The 18,254-nt window shown below is 36.6% G+C and overlaps 1 protein-coding gene across 1 annotated transcript; it reads left to right on the top strand.

Annotated features, from left to right (window-relative positions):
- Positions 1-1,739: 1,739 nt before the first annotated feature.
- On the top strand, positions 1,740-2,774 carry LOC114649467 (trace amine-associated receptor 13c-like). Its single transcript, XM_028798958.1, has one exon. The coding sequence runs from the start codon at positions 1,740-1,742 to the stop codon at positions 2,772-2,774; it is 1,035 nt and encodes a 344-aa protein (XP_028654791.1).
- The last annotated feature ends 15,480 nt before the right edge of the window (positions 2,775-18,254 follow it).

The raw sequence follows: 18,254 nt of genomic DNA, 5'->3' as shown, positions 1-18,254 counted from the left end.
ATGTTCGCCCAACAGGTAGTAGAACTAACTAAAATCAACACGCACACACACACACAAAACAAAACTCTGAAGGGGAGAGCACCGAGCTGCTGCAACTATGTGCGCTGCTCTTAAGTTACACTTACACTTAAGTTTTGCTTGCCTAAATGCTAAAACAATAGATCTCATATTAAGAGAACCAGTCTAATGGACACTCCATGATTAAACCACACTGAGTCACCCCTGTGTTAAAGTGCAAATGAAGCTCAGCACAATACGAGTGCACTATTCGCTAACAAACTTGACACGCTTCCATAGGTACGGCCAAGAACTACTGTATATTTAACAGATACTTTATTTGTTTAGCTGTAAATACTGACAAGGTAAAACATTCTATATGCAGTTTTTGAAATAAACATTATATGACCATCATTGTTGGTGATATGTAAAAATCACAAAATTGAAATCAGGTGTCTTTTCTTTTTTGCATCACTGTAAACATGGCAGATTAGCCAATGAATTTCCCTAGTGCCCCTATATTTGGACTAGGGAAAAAAAAATCACCTGCTATTTAACTTGGGGACACTGTTAGTATGTCATAATGAAGACTATTGCAATAAGATTCAACTCTCTGCTATGTCCTTTAAATATTACAAATATTTCTGTACAGTGCAGTGGATGCTCCAGTGTGAGAGGTTTGTCAGTGCAATTGACAAGAATATTGAAGTCTGGCCAGGAAAAACTCATCTCATGTTAAAAAGGGCATCTCTCTTGTCTCAAAATGGTGACAATTAAAGTGGCCTGATGTGATTTAACCAGGATCCAGTGATTCACAGCCCCTGACCTTTTCCAAGTCAAGGAACATGGAGCCACTTTCACCATGGTCACCAGACCCATGTGGACCGAGACAATCCTCATAGCCAGCGCTGTCAGTGCCAGTGGCTACATTGAAGTCACCCATGACCAGAGGAGTGTCACCCCGTGGGCAACCATCAACCAGCGAGCGAAGCTGCAAATAAAATGTCTCCCTCACCGAGATATCACTCACCGCGGTCGAAGCATACACTGAGACAGCAGAGTGCTCATTAATGTCATAGAACATTGGTGTGAACTGGAGATGTGAGTTAGAAAAGAAATGGATGAATAAAGAACAGTCACCAAACAAATGCTATGAAGAGCTGCATTTCAGGTTGCTTCCTTGTTCCTTTTTGCTTGATCATGGCATGTATTCTGACTGTTGAATTATTTACAAGTGACAGTAGGTAAACAGTTTTTCTTATCTTTTTAGCTTTTTTCCCCAGTAAAAATATTTTAAAAGCCTAGTAATTCAGTACGCCACACCCAGAAGGATCTCACAATATGCTCCATCAGTTTAGTATTCCTGCCTTTTAGTTTGATCATTTGGGTGCTATTGGCCTAATGTAAATGATAAGTAATTATTTCTGGCTTGTGCCTGAAGCTGACTCCTTTGACCCTGAAATTGGATTAGCTGGGTTAGAAAAAGGAAAGATAGATTTGTATTTAAAATATGCTAGTCTTTACTGATTCATTGGTGATTTTTTTGTGATTGTGGAAAGCACACTGCTTCTGTTATTGAAAGAGAAGTAGACATTACATAATGAAATCATTTACACGTCTAATAACCTGAGGTGACTACTTCATGCTCAGTGGGAGGAGCTATTATATCTGTAAACAAAGCTGGAGTTTAAAGAAGCCTCACTGAATCGCTCAGTTAGGCACAGGAGAACATGCTTTAAATAATGGAAGAAATTAATATCACTGAGCTTCTGTTACAGGAAAAATTACATTTCTGCTTCAAATCAACTAACATTTCATGTCCTAAAAATATTAGATCTTCTGGAGCCTATGCTGCATTATATCTGTTTTTTTTAACTGGAACACTTATAACAATATGTGGAAATCTGCTAGTGATCATCTCTGTTTCTCATTTCAAGCAGCTGCACACCCCAACCAACTTTCTGGTACTCTCTCTTGCCATTACTGATTTCCTTCTTGGGGTATGTGTGATGCCAATTAGCATGGTAAGAACCGTTGAAACATGTTGGTACTTTGGGAACACAGTTTGTGTCATTCACTCATATTTTGACTTTGCACTATGCACAATTTCAATTTGTCATTTAATATTCATATCTATAGATCGTTATCACGCTGTCTGTAACCCTTTATTTTACTCTTCAAAAATAACTGTGTATGTAGCATTGTTTTTCATTTTTGTAGGTTGGGCTGTACCACTAATTTACACAGCAGGACTCTTTTACTTTAAAGGAAATTTAGAAGGTAATGAAGATTATGATCCTTGCCCTGGAGATTGTTTAGTTTTGTTAAACTCACTTTGGGGTGTACTTGACACTTTGCTTACTTTTTTTGTCCCTTGTTTAATAATGTTAAACGTTTATGGAAAGATTTTTATGGTTGCAAAACAACATGCAATAGCAATTAGGTCTATAACAAATTGGCCAGTGAATGAAAAAAAACAGATAACCATTCAAAATAAAGAAAGGAAAGCTACTAAAACTCTAGGTATTGTGATGGGAGTTTTTTGTTTGTGTTGGTTGCCATTCTTTGTCAATAATCTTATAGCACCTTACATAAGTTTAGTTACTCCACCAATGATAGTGGATGCCTTTGGATGGCTAGGCTATTTTAATTCTGGATTTAATCCAATTATATATGGGTTTTTTTATCCTTGGTTCCGAAAAGCATTAAAAATAATTTATACACTTGAAATATTTAAATCAGATTCATCTTTAATTAAGCTGTTTCCAGACATTTAGTCATTTTTCTAAATGTGAAAGACATTTTACTACCATCTCTATATTTAATTTAACAATACAAATTCAAAATAAAAAATTTCATTCTAGTTGTGATTGTTTAAAACATTTATGAGAAATGTTGACATGGATATAAACATTGCCAGGATTATGAGCAAATAATCATAATTTCAGGAGCAGGCATGTAAGAAGAATTTTGTGTACAGTATTTGTCAGAAATGCCAGTTTAGACAATGTTTTATAATATACCGAATGTTCATAAATTATCATAGATCATAACTGGTTTATTGGTGATTATAACTGGTTGTTCTATATGTATGATCTCAATATGAATATTTTAATACACAATGTTCTAAAACTGATACAGTCATTAATTCTTTTTTATTTTTAAATGAAAAAACTAATCATTCAAAAGCTGTAGCTAGCGTCCTTTTGTTACAACTCAACAGGCCAGACTATTGTATGCTGTATTACTACAGTATAATTAGTGTCTAAATGTAATACAGACATAGTTAATTAATTTATTTATTGTAACACCGTACCAGATTGTGCACTTACAAATTCTGTTATTTCCTCATATGTAAAGAATGGTAAATAACATTAAATTTTTTCTAGAAAAATATATTTTTGTATTTATGTATTTTTTTTATACTTGGAAATATTGTATCGATGGACAGGACAAGATGAACATTTCTTATTTTCTACACATACATTAAAATTATTCTAAAAAAATAATGTTTGCCATTCCATTTCATTTTGTGTCTTTTCTCCCTGGTACTGTCTACCTAAATTTCTTCATCTGGCTTGCATAGTTTCAATATTTCAATTAAGTTTAGTTGCTTGCTTCTTCATGCTTAATTTTCCACAATGTTCTTGCTGTTTTAAAAAGAACTTGTCATACTTCCACTGTTCAATAATGTATTTCCAATTAATTTTTTTTCTTTTTTCGCATTTTACCAGTGCCTCTGTCATTATTGTTGATGCCAAGATCTATACACTGCATTTTGTATTTTCACTGGATAAAGTATTCTAGTTGTAAGCATATGGAATCCTTTATAGTTGCTGTATTTTTGTTTACATTGTAGATTTCCCTGATATCTCTTTGCCAGAATTTTAGAGCTGAAGACTTGAATTTTTAAATTTAAATCTAGTGGTCTATTGACTACAATTGTACTTACTAATCAGGTGCTTCACTGTTTACGTTCCTTGAAAGTCTAACAGGTTTGTCTTATAGTATAGTGTTTTTTTTTTCATTTCTAATTAACTACAATCATTTTTAATTTGGCAAAATATAGAGAGTTTGCAATGGAATATTGATTCATAGTTACATTCATCCATCTATTTTTATTAGCTTGCTTTATCCTTTACACTTTTGTTGCAACCTGGAGTAAATACTGGAACAATCGGTAAGCAAACATTGAGCTCTCTAGTACACATCCCCTCACATCTTGTATGTAGTTTAAACTGCACTAGTCAACCTGCCATAAGCCATTGCATCTGTAGTCTGTCTATTACCATGCTGTCTCTGTCCTGTAACTTGCATAGAAAAAAAGCATGAAAGCCTATATTAAAATATGCCAAGTCTATTTTATATATATATATATATATATATATATATATATATATATATATATACAGTAATCCCTCCTCCATCGCGGGGGTTGCGTTCCAGAGCCACCCGCGAAATAAGAAAATCCGCGAAGTAGAAACCATGTTTATATGGTTATTTTTATATTGTCATGCTTGGGTCACAGATTTGCGCAGAAACACAGTAGGTTGTAGAGAGACAGGAACGTTATTCAAACACTGCAAACAAACATTTGTCTCTTTTTCAAACGTTTAAACTGTGCTCCATGACAAGACAGAGATGACAGTTCCGTCTCACAATTAAAAGAATGCAAACATATCTTCCTCTTCAAAGGAGTCAGGAGCAGAGACTGTCATAAAGGCAGAGGAAAATCAATAGGGCTGTTTGTTTTTAAGTACAACGCTGTTGAAGGCGGCAGCTCACACCCCCTCCGTCAAGAGCACAGAAAGAGAGAGAGAGACAGAGAAAAACAAGCAAGCAAAAACCAATACCTGCCCTTCGAGCTTTTAAGTATGCGAAGCACGGTGCAGCATGTCCTTCAGGAAGCAGCTGCACAAAAAATAGCAACGTGAAGATAATCTTTCAGCATTTTTAGACGAGCGTCCGTATCGTCTAGGTGTGCGAACAGCCCCCCCTGCTCAATCCCCCTACGTCAGGATCAGAGAAAGTCAGCACAAGAGAAAGAGAAATGTAAGCTGGGTAGCTTCTCAGCCATCTGCCAATAGCGTCCCTTGTATGAAATCAACTGGGCAAACCAACTGAGGAAGCATGTACCAGAAATTAAAAGACCCATTGTCCACAGAAACCCGCGAAGCAGCGAAAAATCCGCGATATATATTTAAATATGCTTACATATAAAATCCGCGATGGAGTGAAGCCGCGAAAGGCGAAGCGTGATATAGCGAGGGATTACTGTATATATATATATATATAGTCTGTGGTGGGTTGGCACACTGCCCAGGATTGGTTCCCTGCCTTGTGCCCTGTGTTGGCTGGGATTGGCTCCAGCAGACTCCCGTGACCCTGTGTTCGGATACAGCGGGTTGGAAAATGGATGGATGGATATATATATAGTAAGAAAGAACACAGACAACAACTGTGAAGAGTTGGGGCAACCACATAATATAAAGAAAACACAAGTTATAAATGAGTTAAAAGGAAAAGTAAAATGTCACTGTTGATGCAAGTTTCCACACAGACTACCTCAAGATGCAGCTTCTGGTGTTAAGGACTTCCAGCTGGAAGAGGCGGGTTGAGGCAGATGGACACCAGAAGTGACCTCAAGGATGTTAAAGCTGTCAGTCTTCCAGTCTGCAGGGACAGGTAGCGATAAGGTTTTAGTTAATAGCGTTGGCATTGAGAGAGCATGGTAACATGAGGATTTGACTCCTCGTGAAGAGCCATCCTTATTAATGGAATATGGTCAATCACTAGAGTGAACTCATGACCCACAAGGTAGTATCGCAACCGGTCAATAACCCACTTTATCACCAAAACATGCTTAAAATCATGTTCATGTTTTAGCATCCCATACTACCGTGTTAGGGGCCCTCTTCTTTGTTAGATCAGTCAATTATGGAGTGCTCTCAGGAAAATGAGGAACAAACTGATGGTAGTAGCCCGCCAATCCTAAGAAAGCTTGTATTTGCCTATTGTTTTTCGGATGGGGCCAGTCCATGATGGCATCAACTTTTGCAAATTGTGGATGAGTAGCCTAAATATTTTGTCTCAGTCAATCTAAAGAAACATTTCTTTAGATTGATACATAGCACCACCATTAGTGGTGCTAAAATAGTATTTCCCTTGGCGGATTCCGTTAAAGGAATTTGCCAGTACCCTTTCATCATGTCCATTGTGTTCAAGTATTGTGTCTTACAAAGTTGCTTTGCTTTGAATTTGTCCGTGTGTGGAATTGGATACACATTGAACCATGAAAACTGACTAATCCAACGATAGTTGTTGCAAATGCACCAACTACCATTGGGCGTAGGGACCAGGACTATGGGGCTAGATGAGGGACTAAAACATTCCTTGATAACATCAAGATCTAGCATCCTCCTGATGTCAAGTTCCACTTCTACTCTTTTTGCTTCTGGGAGAGTATATGTGTATTGTCTGATGACAATCCCCAGGTATGTAATGATGTCCTGGGCAGTCAAGGAAGTTCATCTGGGTAGCTCATTCACCACTTCTAGAATAAATAAGATGGCTGCTTCAAGCTCAATGAAAATTGTTGGGGTCGTCAAATTGGGACCAAAATCGAGAGTGGCTTTTTGAGTGAAGTAGGAATGAAATGTTTGAAGTAGGGATTGGGGTCTCTGTCCTTTCATGGTTTCAACAGATTCACGTGCTAAACTCATTTGATTGGGTGACAGTTTGGTTGAATATGAATAATGTTGCATCCGTGCTACAATGTTTTCCGAAATGTAGTAAACAGCTCATAAAATAAATAATTCCAAATATCATATATACCTATGTCTCTGTTTTTTCTCAATGTGGCTTTGACATCATGTACCATAAGGTTCATACTAATTCAGCGTAAGCAGGAACAATCAATAAAACTGAATAAAAAAAATCAAGTGACAATGAGATAGGAATAAGGCAGATTTGCCAGCGTTTGTGTGTCAGCTTTTATCCATCCAGCTCAGAGAATTTCCAGTTCCATTGTCTCAAAACACCACTCACATCTACAGTTTTTCCCCAGTTTCAAATAAAAACTAACAGCGTCAGATCCCTTGGGGGGCAGTAGTATGTATCGTGATCGTGACTGAGAGAATAATAGTGAAAAAAAAAGCTAACTTTTACAAGTACTACAAGTTTACAGCAGCTGTTACAGACGCAAATCAAATGTATGTTTTTATTGTAAAATGTATTTATTGTATAATATTAACAATAAGAGCAGCTCACTACTCAAAACGGTAAATATAGGAGGCAGTCAGGATCGAACCGGGGGACTCTTGATTACAAGTCATTAATTCTTACTGCTGCACCACAGAAAATATTGTATCATCCTTGAACCTTTTGTGAAAGTGGTTATTGGATCTTTGGACTTCAGGCTGCACACATTATATAGTGTATGTCTACATGTTGTCATTTATTACTGAAATATGAAAAACATTTCTGTTTTAACGATGTATTTACACAGATTATTGTAGAAACGGAACACACATGAAATGCATGTGTTCCAAATAACGATCTATTATTTCCCCTCTAGTTTTAGTGTTAATAGTCCATTAGCTCCTTCCTCTTCTTAATTTGATAACACATAATACTGTGTTTCCACATTGTCATGCTCTACTGTCGGCTGATGACACGGTGTGGGGACAGCTCAAGACAGCAATTCGTCATCTTTAATAAGGCCCAGAGATTTACTTGGGGTGGTTCATGTCTTTCTGCTTTACATTTATAAGCAGTCTTGCCCCAGTATCACTGGATAAGGTGGTCTACACATGATACTACCCTAGGTTTCCGGGTTATCTCATGGTAAGTTATAATACACGAGGCAGACCTGTACCACTCAGTTTCCCCATGAATACTGGTCAGACTGGTCACTTCAAATTCTCATTGTCACGGAAGCACATAATGGAAAACAACAAATGATATGCTACTGCTGGAATCAATAATTGCAATAATCTTATGCCCTTTTATTACTACCACCTCGGTGAGCGGAAGTGAAAAAGGGTTGGCCATAAAACAGTACCTTTCTCCTCATGCTCACATGCAGTCCATCAGTTCACAAAAGTGGGGACAGTATAGGATGGTGTGACCAACATTCTTACACTTGTAGCAGCCGGGAGGGGTAACGTGCCTCTCCTGTGGTGTGACTGCCTGCTCCATCTTTCTTCAGATAGGCTCAGGGGTGGTGTCCAAGATTTCCGGATCTCAGCAGGCTTTTCTGAACACTCAAGTTCAGAGGCTGCACAATGACGCTCAAGGGTTGTGATGAGGTCATCAATGGTTTTAAGTTCTTGTCTACGGACCGGCTGTGTGAGAAAATCGGTGAAGGCATTCAGAAGATAGTCACAGACCACCTTTTCAAATATCTTTCCTCTGGTTTCAAAGAGTACCCCACTCTGCTCAATAATTCAAAGGTTTGAGGGTGGGTTTGCTACTCAGGGTCAAACCTCCACTCCTGACATGCTCTTGCCTGATGATCCAGTCCAATGCCATATCTCACCAACAACTAAGCCTTTAGTTGTTCATACCTGGCGGCAGCCTGCTCATCAAGGTCATAATAGGTCCACTGTGCCGGCCCCGTCAAGAATGGCACCATTCTTTGGCAATCATAGCATGTTTCCATTCATGTTACCAAACGTTTTCCTCTTATTTCATTGACATTTTCTTTGAGGAACACCACAAAGTATGACATACTATATACATACTGCCAGAGGTTCCTGCTTTCCTATACTAATATGTAAAGTCTCATTCCTATTGCAAATGGGGGTCTATGATTCTCTCTCTTTCTTTCTTAGTGAAGAACTTTACCCTGCTCTATACTCAACAGGTGGTTCTTTTATTTACATATATGCAATGTGTATTTATAATTATAAACAATGCAAGATTTAACAAAGGGACATACAGCAAAGATGAATATGCTATTACTCAACATTTTTAGTCTCTGTCTACTAGTTGGGAAGACTGTCCATTTTCCACCTCCTAAGTACTACTCCAAAATACTTTCATTATCAAAAACTGTATCTCTTCCTCTTAATTATAGTCTAACTATGTTCCCCAAATATTTGCACAATTCCAGATTCCATTCTAGCTTGAGGAGTTTTCAGACTTAATCACAAGCAAATTCTAATCTGTAATTTGTGGCATCACACACAGTAGTTTTTCACCTAATAGAACACTAAGCTAGTGCTTCTTCTGGTAGCACTCCAAGACCCAAGTACCCCCAAAAGGGCAAAGTGTCTCAGGTACTGCTAAAGTTGCGGAGATGTTTGTTGCCCCTAATTGTCCCCTATCAGTCCTCACAGGCTTCGGTCTTAAAAAAGAACCATGCTTCTCCTCCTTTTTTCCTACAAATTGGACCACTGCCAGTCCCAATGATGTCACTTTTGGGTTGCTGTCTCCTGACCCCATCCCTTTCAGCATGGCTTCCTCTTAAGGGACAACATTGTCATTTTCACATCAATCAACATTCTGGCTCCGATCTGAAAACACCTTCAAAGCTATTTTTCCTTTATCTTTGGTTTTGACCATTACATACATGGAGTTTGCCCTCAAGGTACCCCAACACTTTCTAACTGTCCTGTGTTTTCAATACACATGATTGGCTTCTGGTTATCTTCCTGTGACATAAATCTCTCTGGCACCTCCTAATGTTTTATTGCAGGACATCAATCTTATTGGCAGTTTCTACTGTTGCCTTGACATACTTTGGAAAAGTTCTGTAGTAAAGCAGTTTTCAAACCTTATTTATTATTAAATCAAAACATAAATACCTAACAGCAAGCAGACTTGATGTTCGCAAATAGATCAGCTTTTCAAACACTACTTGATAATTAAGAGGAAAGTAAGTAAAGCCTATTAGAACAGGAAATGTTATTTAAAATATTTAAAAATTTTAACATAACCACATTAATCTGCAAAAGTATTACTTAATACTGTTATTCACCAAATCAGCAGTCCCAGGTTTCATGACTAAATATTAATATAATAGAATCCCTGTCCCTTTAACCTTTCATAATTCCCTTTTAACTTTTCAAAAATGATTAAGAATATTGGCACAGCAGATTTATGCCAGCAAATGCCAGTAAGGAGATCAGCTTTGCATGCAAGTGTATCACAAGTAAACAATTTTACTTGGAAATTTTACTGATTTTCTAAGACTTAGTCTGTTGAGTGCCTTATTAAAATGAAATCTTGTACTTTTCAATGAATTAACACATATATAAAGTGAAACTTGCCACATAGGCAACATTGGCAGCATGGATAAACAGTGACCAACACTATTGCGTTTCTGATATCCTTCTGGATGCTCTGTCATATCAGTTTTTTTTCTTTGGTAGCTCAGTTTTCCCTTCCATGTCCCCAGAGGTTTGCAGATTAAGTTGGGTGATGACCTGGCCAGTGTGTTCATGAATGGGCCCTGCCTAAGGCTCTTTCCTGCCTTGGACCTAACTGCTGCCAGAATAGCTATGGCTTTACATGACACAGAGACTGCTATGTTTTGTATTGTGATATTTTTAAAGATTTTTATAATAATATTATTTTATGAAAAGCACAGATTAATTTAATGATTACTTAACCAGTTCACTTGATTAGGTTATCTTCAGTCTCCATGCTGACTTAGTTGCTTCTCATTACACTGCATTATTGTGATTGTTTTGAAATGCATATTCAGACATCTGAGTAGTTCTACATAATTTTGCAACTCCAGTCTGCAGTGAAAATTATTTCCAGCTGGTTTTTCTTCCTTGTTATTTCCAGGGATATTCCATTGTTAAAGTATTAATATATTTGTAATGTTTGTAGTGCTTAAAAAGTAAATTGCAATAATAGTAGTAAATAATGTTGTTTTATGGTTTCTTTGTTGGACAAAGTGGTAGTGCAATGGTCGTGTACCAAGCTCATCAATATCTATGTGGAGTTTGCATGTTCCTATCCTTTTATTACTGATTTTCTCTAGATTCTGTAGTTTTTTTCAACATTTCAAAGGCACATAAAAAGTTGACTTTTGACTCCAAACGAAATGTGCAAGTGTTTGTGCATGCTGTTCAATGGACTGGTGCTCCATCAATGAAAATTGAATGAATGGCAAGAGAAAATGGGTGGTTGTCATTGTTTATCTTTTCTTTATTATTGTATGAATGTTAAAGCATATGAAATTTGTAAGCCTGATTGTTATTTCTCCTAAATGTTCTAATCTGCTGAATTATTTTTTAATGACTCTTGGAAAAATCCAGTCCACATTATTTTATTATACTGATATATTTGGGATCTTGAACAAAAAAGAATTTTCTCTTACTGTTTCTATTTTTTAAAATATTAAAAATAAATTTAAACATATGCTATATTTTAATTTAAATAATATTTTTAATATTTTTGAGGGTGGTTATGAGTGAAACAGCTAACAGTACTTCTAGGGAGATACAAAAGCAGGACTTGCTATCTCTTAAATTTTGATTTGGTTGATTTTAACCAGTGTTCAGTAAACAAAACACTGCATAATTTTATCACTTGCCCACCTTCTAACATACGGATTGCTTGTAAGTGCTAAGCTTTAGAGTTAACCTCACATAAGTTTTTGCATAACTAGAATAAAATGTTAGTTGTTAGCTTTATATAGCTATATAGATAATAGAAGGTTCTGTTTATTCCCTGTAAACTGTCTTGGTAAGGGGACATTCTTAATACTCTGTTGTAATTCTGATGTAACAAGAAAATGATCTCAGTGAAAAAGAAGAAATGATAGAAAGGTATGTTGTTTGTTTACAAAAGAAAATCTACAGAGATATACAGTGCAAACAGAAAATTTAAAAACCTTGAAGGAGTTCAGACAAGTTACCTTTTCATAAAATGAAATCCTCTGGGAAGCTGATTAAAGATATACTTCACCCAAAAATGATACCTTTTGCAATATGTTACCCATATAGTTTGTAGTGAATGCCAAGAAAACAAATTAATTTCATGTCTCTTACAGAAAGATGATAATGTTTCTGATATAGGCCTCCATGTTGACCAATGTTAGACAACAGCAAACAATATCTAAAACGTCCATGAAAAAATCTCATGATACTCATGTACCTAATCCACATGTCAAGTCATCCATTCATATGTTAAAACCATCCCAAACACATGTATTTTTTACTAAAAAATTATTAAATAAGTCACTTTCAGAATACACTTTAAAAAACAAAAATGGAACATACTCAGAAGTAACTTTGAGTTGTAGACCAACCTGCCGTTGTTACATTTATTTTCACATTCACGTCTGGAGTACCTTGGGATTATTTAGCAGTGGTCAGCAAACCGCACGAGTGAATTGACCTTCTACTTTTTGAAGCATCTCAAATATGCACAAGTACAAATCGTATTGTCTTCCAAATAATTTTATAGCTCGAATTTTTTTAGACTTTCAATTTTAACTTGTATATATCTCTCAGTGAAATTTGCAGGGTTGTACATCTTGGAGTAGGTGACTCAACAGAAGTAGCAGTGGATATTTGAGTAAGTGATTTAATGGAGACATGTAATTGGATTCAACATTAAGATAAGTGCAGTAACAACTGGAGACTTAGCTTTCTCAGTATGATATTTAAGAGTTCGACCATACAGTACACAAATTGGACTGTTGTAAAAAAGGTATGCCAATGATCCTCGACATTATAAAAACTCATCATCATTCTCCTTTAAATTCATCTTGTTCAAAAAGATTGATGCAGCAAAAAGTTTGCTCCAAATTTCTTTCGATTGATGACAGTTTGACATTTTTTTTCCAATAGTGTCTGCTTTCTGCGTTGTTTTCTAATTACAGGTATTTTACTTGTTACTTCGAAAAAGACTTTTTGTAAAACATGTAGCTCTGCCTGGGCTGTGGCTTTCACTCTTTTACTCCTCCCAGACTATCAGCCCACAGTTACTATGACACAATGCTTAAATATATGGTCAAAAAAGAAATGGTGAAAAATATTATTCCCTTTTTTAGTCAATACTTGAAGGTGACACATACACTGTATGTGTAAAGAGGAATTTATATATATATATATATATATATATATATATATATATATATATATATATATATATATATATATATATATATACTGCTCAAAAAAATTTACTTTTTAATCAGAGAAAACATCAAGTCAATGAAACTTCTGGGATATTGATCAAGTCAGTTAAGTAGCAGAGGGGGTTGTTAATCAGTTTGGTTTGGTGGTAATGAAATTAACGATTCAGGTGCACTAAAGGGGCAACAACGAGATGACCCCCAAAGCAGGAATGGTTTAACAGGTGGAGGCCACTGGCATTTTTCCCTCATTATCTTTTCTGACTATTTTTGCATTTGGCTACAGTCAGTGTCACTACTGGTAGCATGAGGCGATACCTGGACCCTACAGATGTTGCACAGGTAGTCCAACTTCTCCAGGATGGCATATGAATACGTGCCATTTCCAGAAGGTTTGCTGTCTCCCAGCACAGTCTCAAGGGCATGGAGGAGATTCCAGGAGACAGGCAGTTACTCTAGTAGAGCTGGACAGGGCCGTAGAAGGTCCTTACCCCTCAGCAGGACCGGTATCTGCTCCTTTGGGCAAGGAGGAACAGGATGAGCACTGCCAGAGCCTTACAAAATGGCTTCCAACAGGCCACTGGTGTGAATGTCTCTGACCAAACAATCAGAAACAGACTTCATGAGGGTGGCCTGAGGGCCTGACGTCCTCTAGTGGGCCCTGTGCTCTCTGCCTGGCTATGTGGAGCTTAATTGTCATTTGCCATAGAAAACCAGAATTGGCAGGTCAACCACTGGTGCCCTGTGCTTTTCAAAGATGAGAGCAGGTTCACCCTGAGCGCATGTGACAGACGTGAAAGGGTCTTGAGAAGCCATGGAGAATGTTATGCTGCCTGTGACATTGTTCAGCAGGACTGGTTTGGTGGTGAGTCAGTGATGGTCTGGGGAGGCATATCCATAGAGGGATACACAGACCTCTATAGGCTAGACAATGGCACCTTGACTGACATTAGGTATCAGGATGAAATCCTTGGACCCATTGTCAGACCCTATACTGCTGCAGTGGGTCCTGGGTTCCTCCTGGTGCACGACAATGCCCGGCCTCATGTGGCAAGAGTATGCAGGCAGTTCCTGGAGGATGAAGGAATTGATACCATTGACTGGCCCCCATGCTCACATGACCTAACTCCAATAGAACACCTCTGGGACATTATGTTTCGGTCCATCTGACGCCGCCAGGTTGCACCTCAGACTGTCCAGGAGCACAGTGATGCCCTGGTCCAGATCTGGGAGGAGATCACCCAAGACACCGTCGTCTCATTACGAGCATGCCCCGACGTTGTCAGGCATGCATACAAGCATGTGGGGGCCATACAGACTACTGAGTATGAATATGAGTTGCAATGAATTTTCACCAAAATGGACTAGCCTGCCGCATCATTTTTTCACTTTGATTTTCGGGGTGTCTTTGAATTCAGCCCTTTGTAGGCTGATAATTTTCATTTCCATCAAACAATGTGGCATCCTTTCATTCCTAACACATTACCCAGTTCATAACAGTATAGATATCCAGCATGATTTTTTTCCCCCCTTTGAGATCTGATGTGTTTTCAAAGTGTTGCTTTAATTTTTTTGAGCAGTTTAGTATATATATACAATATATGAAAATATAAAAACACAAATGCCTATCTGTAGCCCTATATTATGAATGTTGAATTACACCCTAGAATTAGAATGAGAGGACTGGAAAATGTATAGCTGGATCATAAAATAATTGCAGGATGATTTTTGATTCATTCCAAGAGCAAGAAGATGTTGTGAAATGTTTTAGACCATTATGCAACACTGCACTCATGCTTTCTAAAATTAATTTTAAGGTAAATTTCCTGCTCAACTACATAAACCTAAAGTCTAATAGTACATTTTATTACTGATCAGCCTAAGAAAAACTGTTGCTTGGTATCTTTTTTCAGGAATAAAGATACATGTGGAAAAATGGATTCAGTGTTCTGTCAGTTAGGCAAAAATGTAAATGAAACTGTTGATAAAATTCTGTATAGCTTTTATGTAGTCCATAAATTTCAAGTGTGTCTATTATTAACCACATCATATACTGTAAACTACCTATAGTATATTAAAAAATTGATCTATAATCTAAATCTATAAAACATGGTTTATCTCACAAGTTGAAATATACATGACCAATTATGAATTCTTACCTAACCTTATGAAATAATGTCAGGACAGGTCAGGTTGGGGAGCATGCACTGGTATTGCACGTTGCCGCACCCACCACACAACGAAACAGCTTGGGATCCTGGTTGGCAACCTTCCAGGCAGGCATGCAGCCCAGTCCCACCAGAAATGACATTCTATCTGCTGCAGCCCGGTGTTATGTGGTCGTTGCCTTGGCCTGATCCAGCCACTCGGGTCCTTAACAGTGAGGATCCTGTGAGGAGCTGGATAACCTTCTGGGAATCGTGCCACATGGCAGTACTGCTGTAACTGACTCTCCCTCACAATGCAAGTAATGTAATGATATTAATAATAATTCATTACATTTATATAGAGCTTTTCTCAGTACTCAAAGCGCTATCCACACAGGGAGGAACCGGGAAGCGAACCCACAATCTTCCACAGTCTCCTTACTGCATACCTCACGGTACCTAAGAATTCTTCAAAGAGACACAGTACCAAAAGTGTCCAGTCTTCGTCTCAGGTCACTGCATAGCATCCATGTCTTGCAACCATATAGCAAGACAGTAAGCACCAGGACTCTGAAGACTTGGACCTTTATCCTTTTGCATAGATATTGGGAGCGCCATACACCCCTTTCCAGCGACCTTATGAATCCCCCCCTCCTCCCATGCTCTTCCAATCCATCTACCCACTTCATAAGAAGAGTCACCAGAGACATGAATATCACTGCTGAGGTAAGTAACCCTCTCAACATAGGTTTAGGTTTCTTTATTTAGTCATGTTTACACAGGAAAACATGAAATTTGCCTTCTCAGTTGCATCTAATAACAGGTAACAGACAGAATGAAATAAAACAGACACATAGAAATAAGAAAGGTTAAGGTAAGGCAGTTAGATAAAACATATTTATACCAAAAAAAATACCAAAAAATATTTATACCAAAAAAAAAAAAGGTAACAGGATATATATCAAAACCTTAAACATTATCTCTGATATTTCTTATTGAAAAGTCGTATGGCACTAGGAAGAAAGGAGTTTCTGGAGCGATTTGTGTTGGTTTTCAAAGCAACTACTGTATCCTTCCTGATTTACTGAAGTTTAGTTCTACATGTAATGGATGTCTGTCATCAGTTGAGATGATTTCCAGTTTCTTTAGCATTGCCCTCTGACACACACTAGTCAAATCATCTACATGGTTGATACTCTCTCCGCAGACAGACACACTGCTGATGGCTGTGACCAAGAGGTCATTAAAGGCCTAGATAATGTGAAGGACCCTTACAAAATCACAAACAAACCCATGAATGTACAATCCATTTCATAAACTTGTTTCTATTTAAAAAGGGTCAATTTTACATTGAACCTACCTTCTGCATGTTTTGCTATATCCAAAAAACTTAAAACTTTCCAATGATCGCTTTTCTGCTATCTGACCATACCATAAAATTGGCACAACTGTATATTGTTTTAATTTAATAATACAAACAATTCAAAATGTAGATGCTTCAAAAAACTAAAAGAAAGGTGGCAGACAAAATATGTAAACTTTGTGAGTTTAATTTACATTATCGGACAAATATACCTATACTAACATACAGATAATTATTTTATAACATAAGTTGTTTATCATTTCCATTTATATTTCTGCAAATAAAAAATATAAAAATATACTTTTCATTCATGCCTTTTAAGGGAACACAAAAGTAATTACTATATTTTATGTCTTACAGAAAAAATGCAATAATTATTATAAATATAACCATATGGTTAATTCATAAGCTTAAAAATATTTAGTGTGTGTATTGTTTATGTAGCCTTCATACTAAATTAAATCTGACACATTTCTACTTCTGCAGCATGATAACTATTTAATCTTTACAAAATGAAACTAAACTCTATTACATTTATTACTTTATTGGCTGAAAAGCAGTGAATTATTGGGTCACAGAAAAGTGCAATATAATAGTTTAATTATAACATTTTCATTAGATGAAAGTGTATATTTTATTATAATAAAGCAATTGTTATTATATATATTTTTTTATTTCTATACTAAATATTTTCTCAGAGCACTTTACAATGCACAGCATTAGTACAATTCCATCCATCCATCCATTTATATTTTGAATCTGTTTTTTCAATTCTCAGATTATGGGCAGACAAAGCCTATCCTGGTAGCATCAGGTGCATAGCAAAAATCAGCCATAAATATGGTAGTTGCCCATTTAAGGAATATTTACCTAAACTTGGGCCAATACTGAGTCAGACTGAAGAATGACAACTGGAGTATCCAGGGTAAAATGTACACAGGCACATTGAGAAAATAGCCAGCTCCCCATATACAGTACTTGGATTTAAGACTAGTCTGCTGTACTGTAAGTTGGCAATGATAACTAATTTGTTACTTTACAATACAATTGTACACATACATTTCTTTTAGAACTGGAGCAAAGTTAGGTTAGTTAGGTTTAAAGTAAAATGTCTTAGCAAATAAACCACATTTGTCAAATATTTACATTATTTTTTTTATATTACAATGGGAAGATACCAGTTACTGGTAAAAATTGTATTTCACTGCACACAAAATTGTAATACATTTAAACATTTAAAAACAACTGAAAAGTTTTATGCTACTTGTATTTAAACACTCTCCTTTAATTTAAAAATGTAATGTGACTGCAACAGACAACAGAATTAATAAAATATTTGAACACTAGGACATTCATTTGAAATCAGTATTTCTTAATACTGCTAATCACCAATACAGTACTCAAATATTATAGGCTCCCTTAAACTGTGACTTACTTTTAATAAATTCATACTCCACAATTTTTTTAATTAAATAGAAATATTAGGAACCATTAAACAGACGTCTCTAGGAACGCACCAAAAACTTGTATGTAAGGGCTTACTGAACATAAATATATCATTTATAAATCAATCCATCTGTCCACTTCATCCAATTTTAGAGTCTAAGGGAGGCACAGCTCATTGCAACAGGTTAAAGCAAAATGCTGA

Source organism: Erpetoichthys calabaricus, chromosome 3 (assembly GCF_900747795.2).
Source record: "Erpetoichthys calabaricus chromosome 3, fErpCal1.3, whole genome shotgun sequence".
In the NCBI taxonomy this organism is placed as follows: domain Eukaryota; kingdom Metazoa; phylum Chordata; class Cladistia; order Polypteriformes; family Polypteridae; genus Erpetoichthys; species Erpetoichthys calabaricus.
This window is presented reverse-complemented; position numbering and strand designations above follow the sequence as displayed.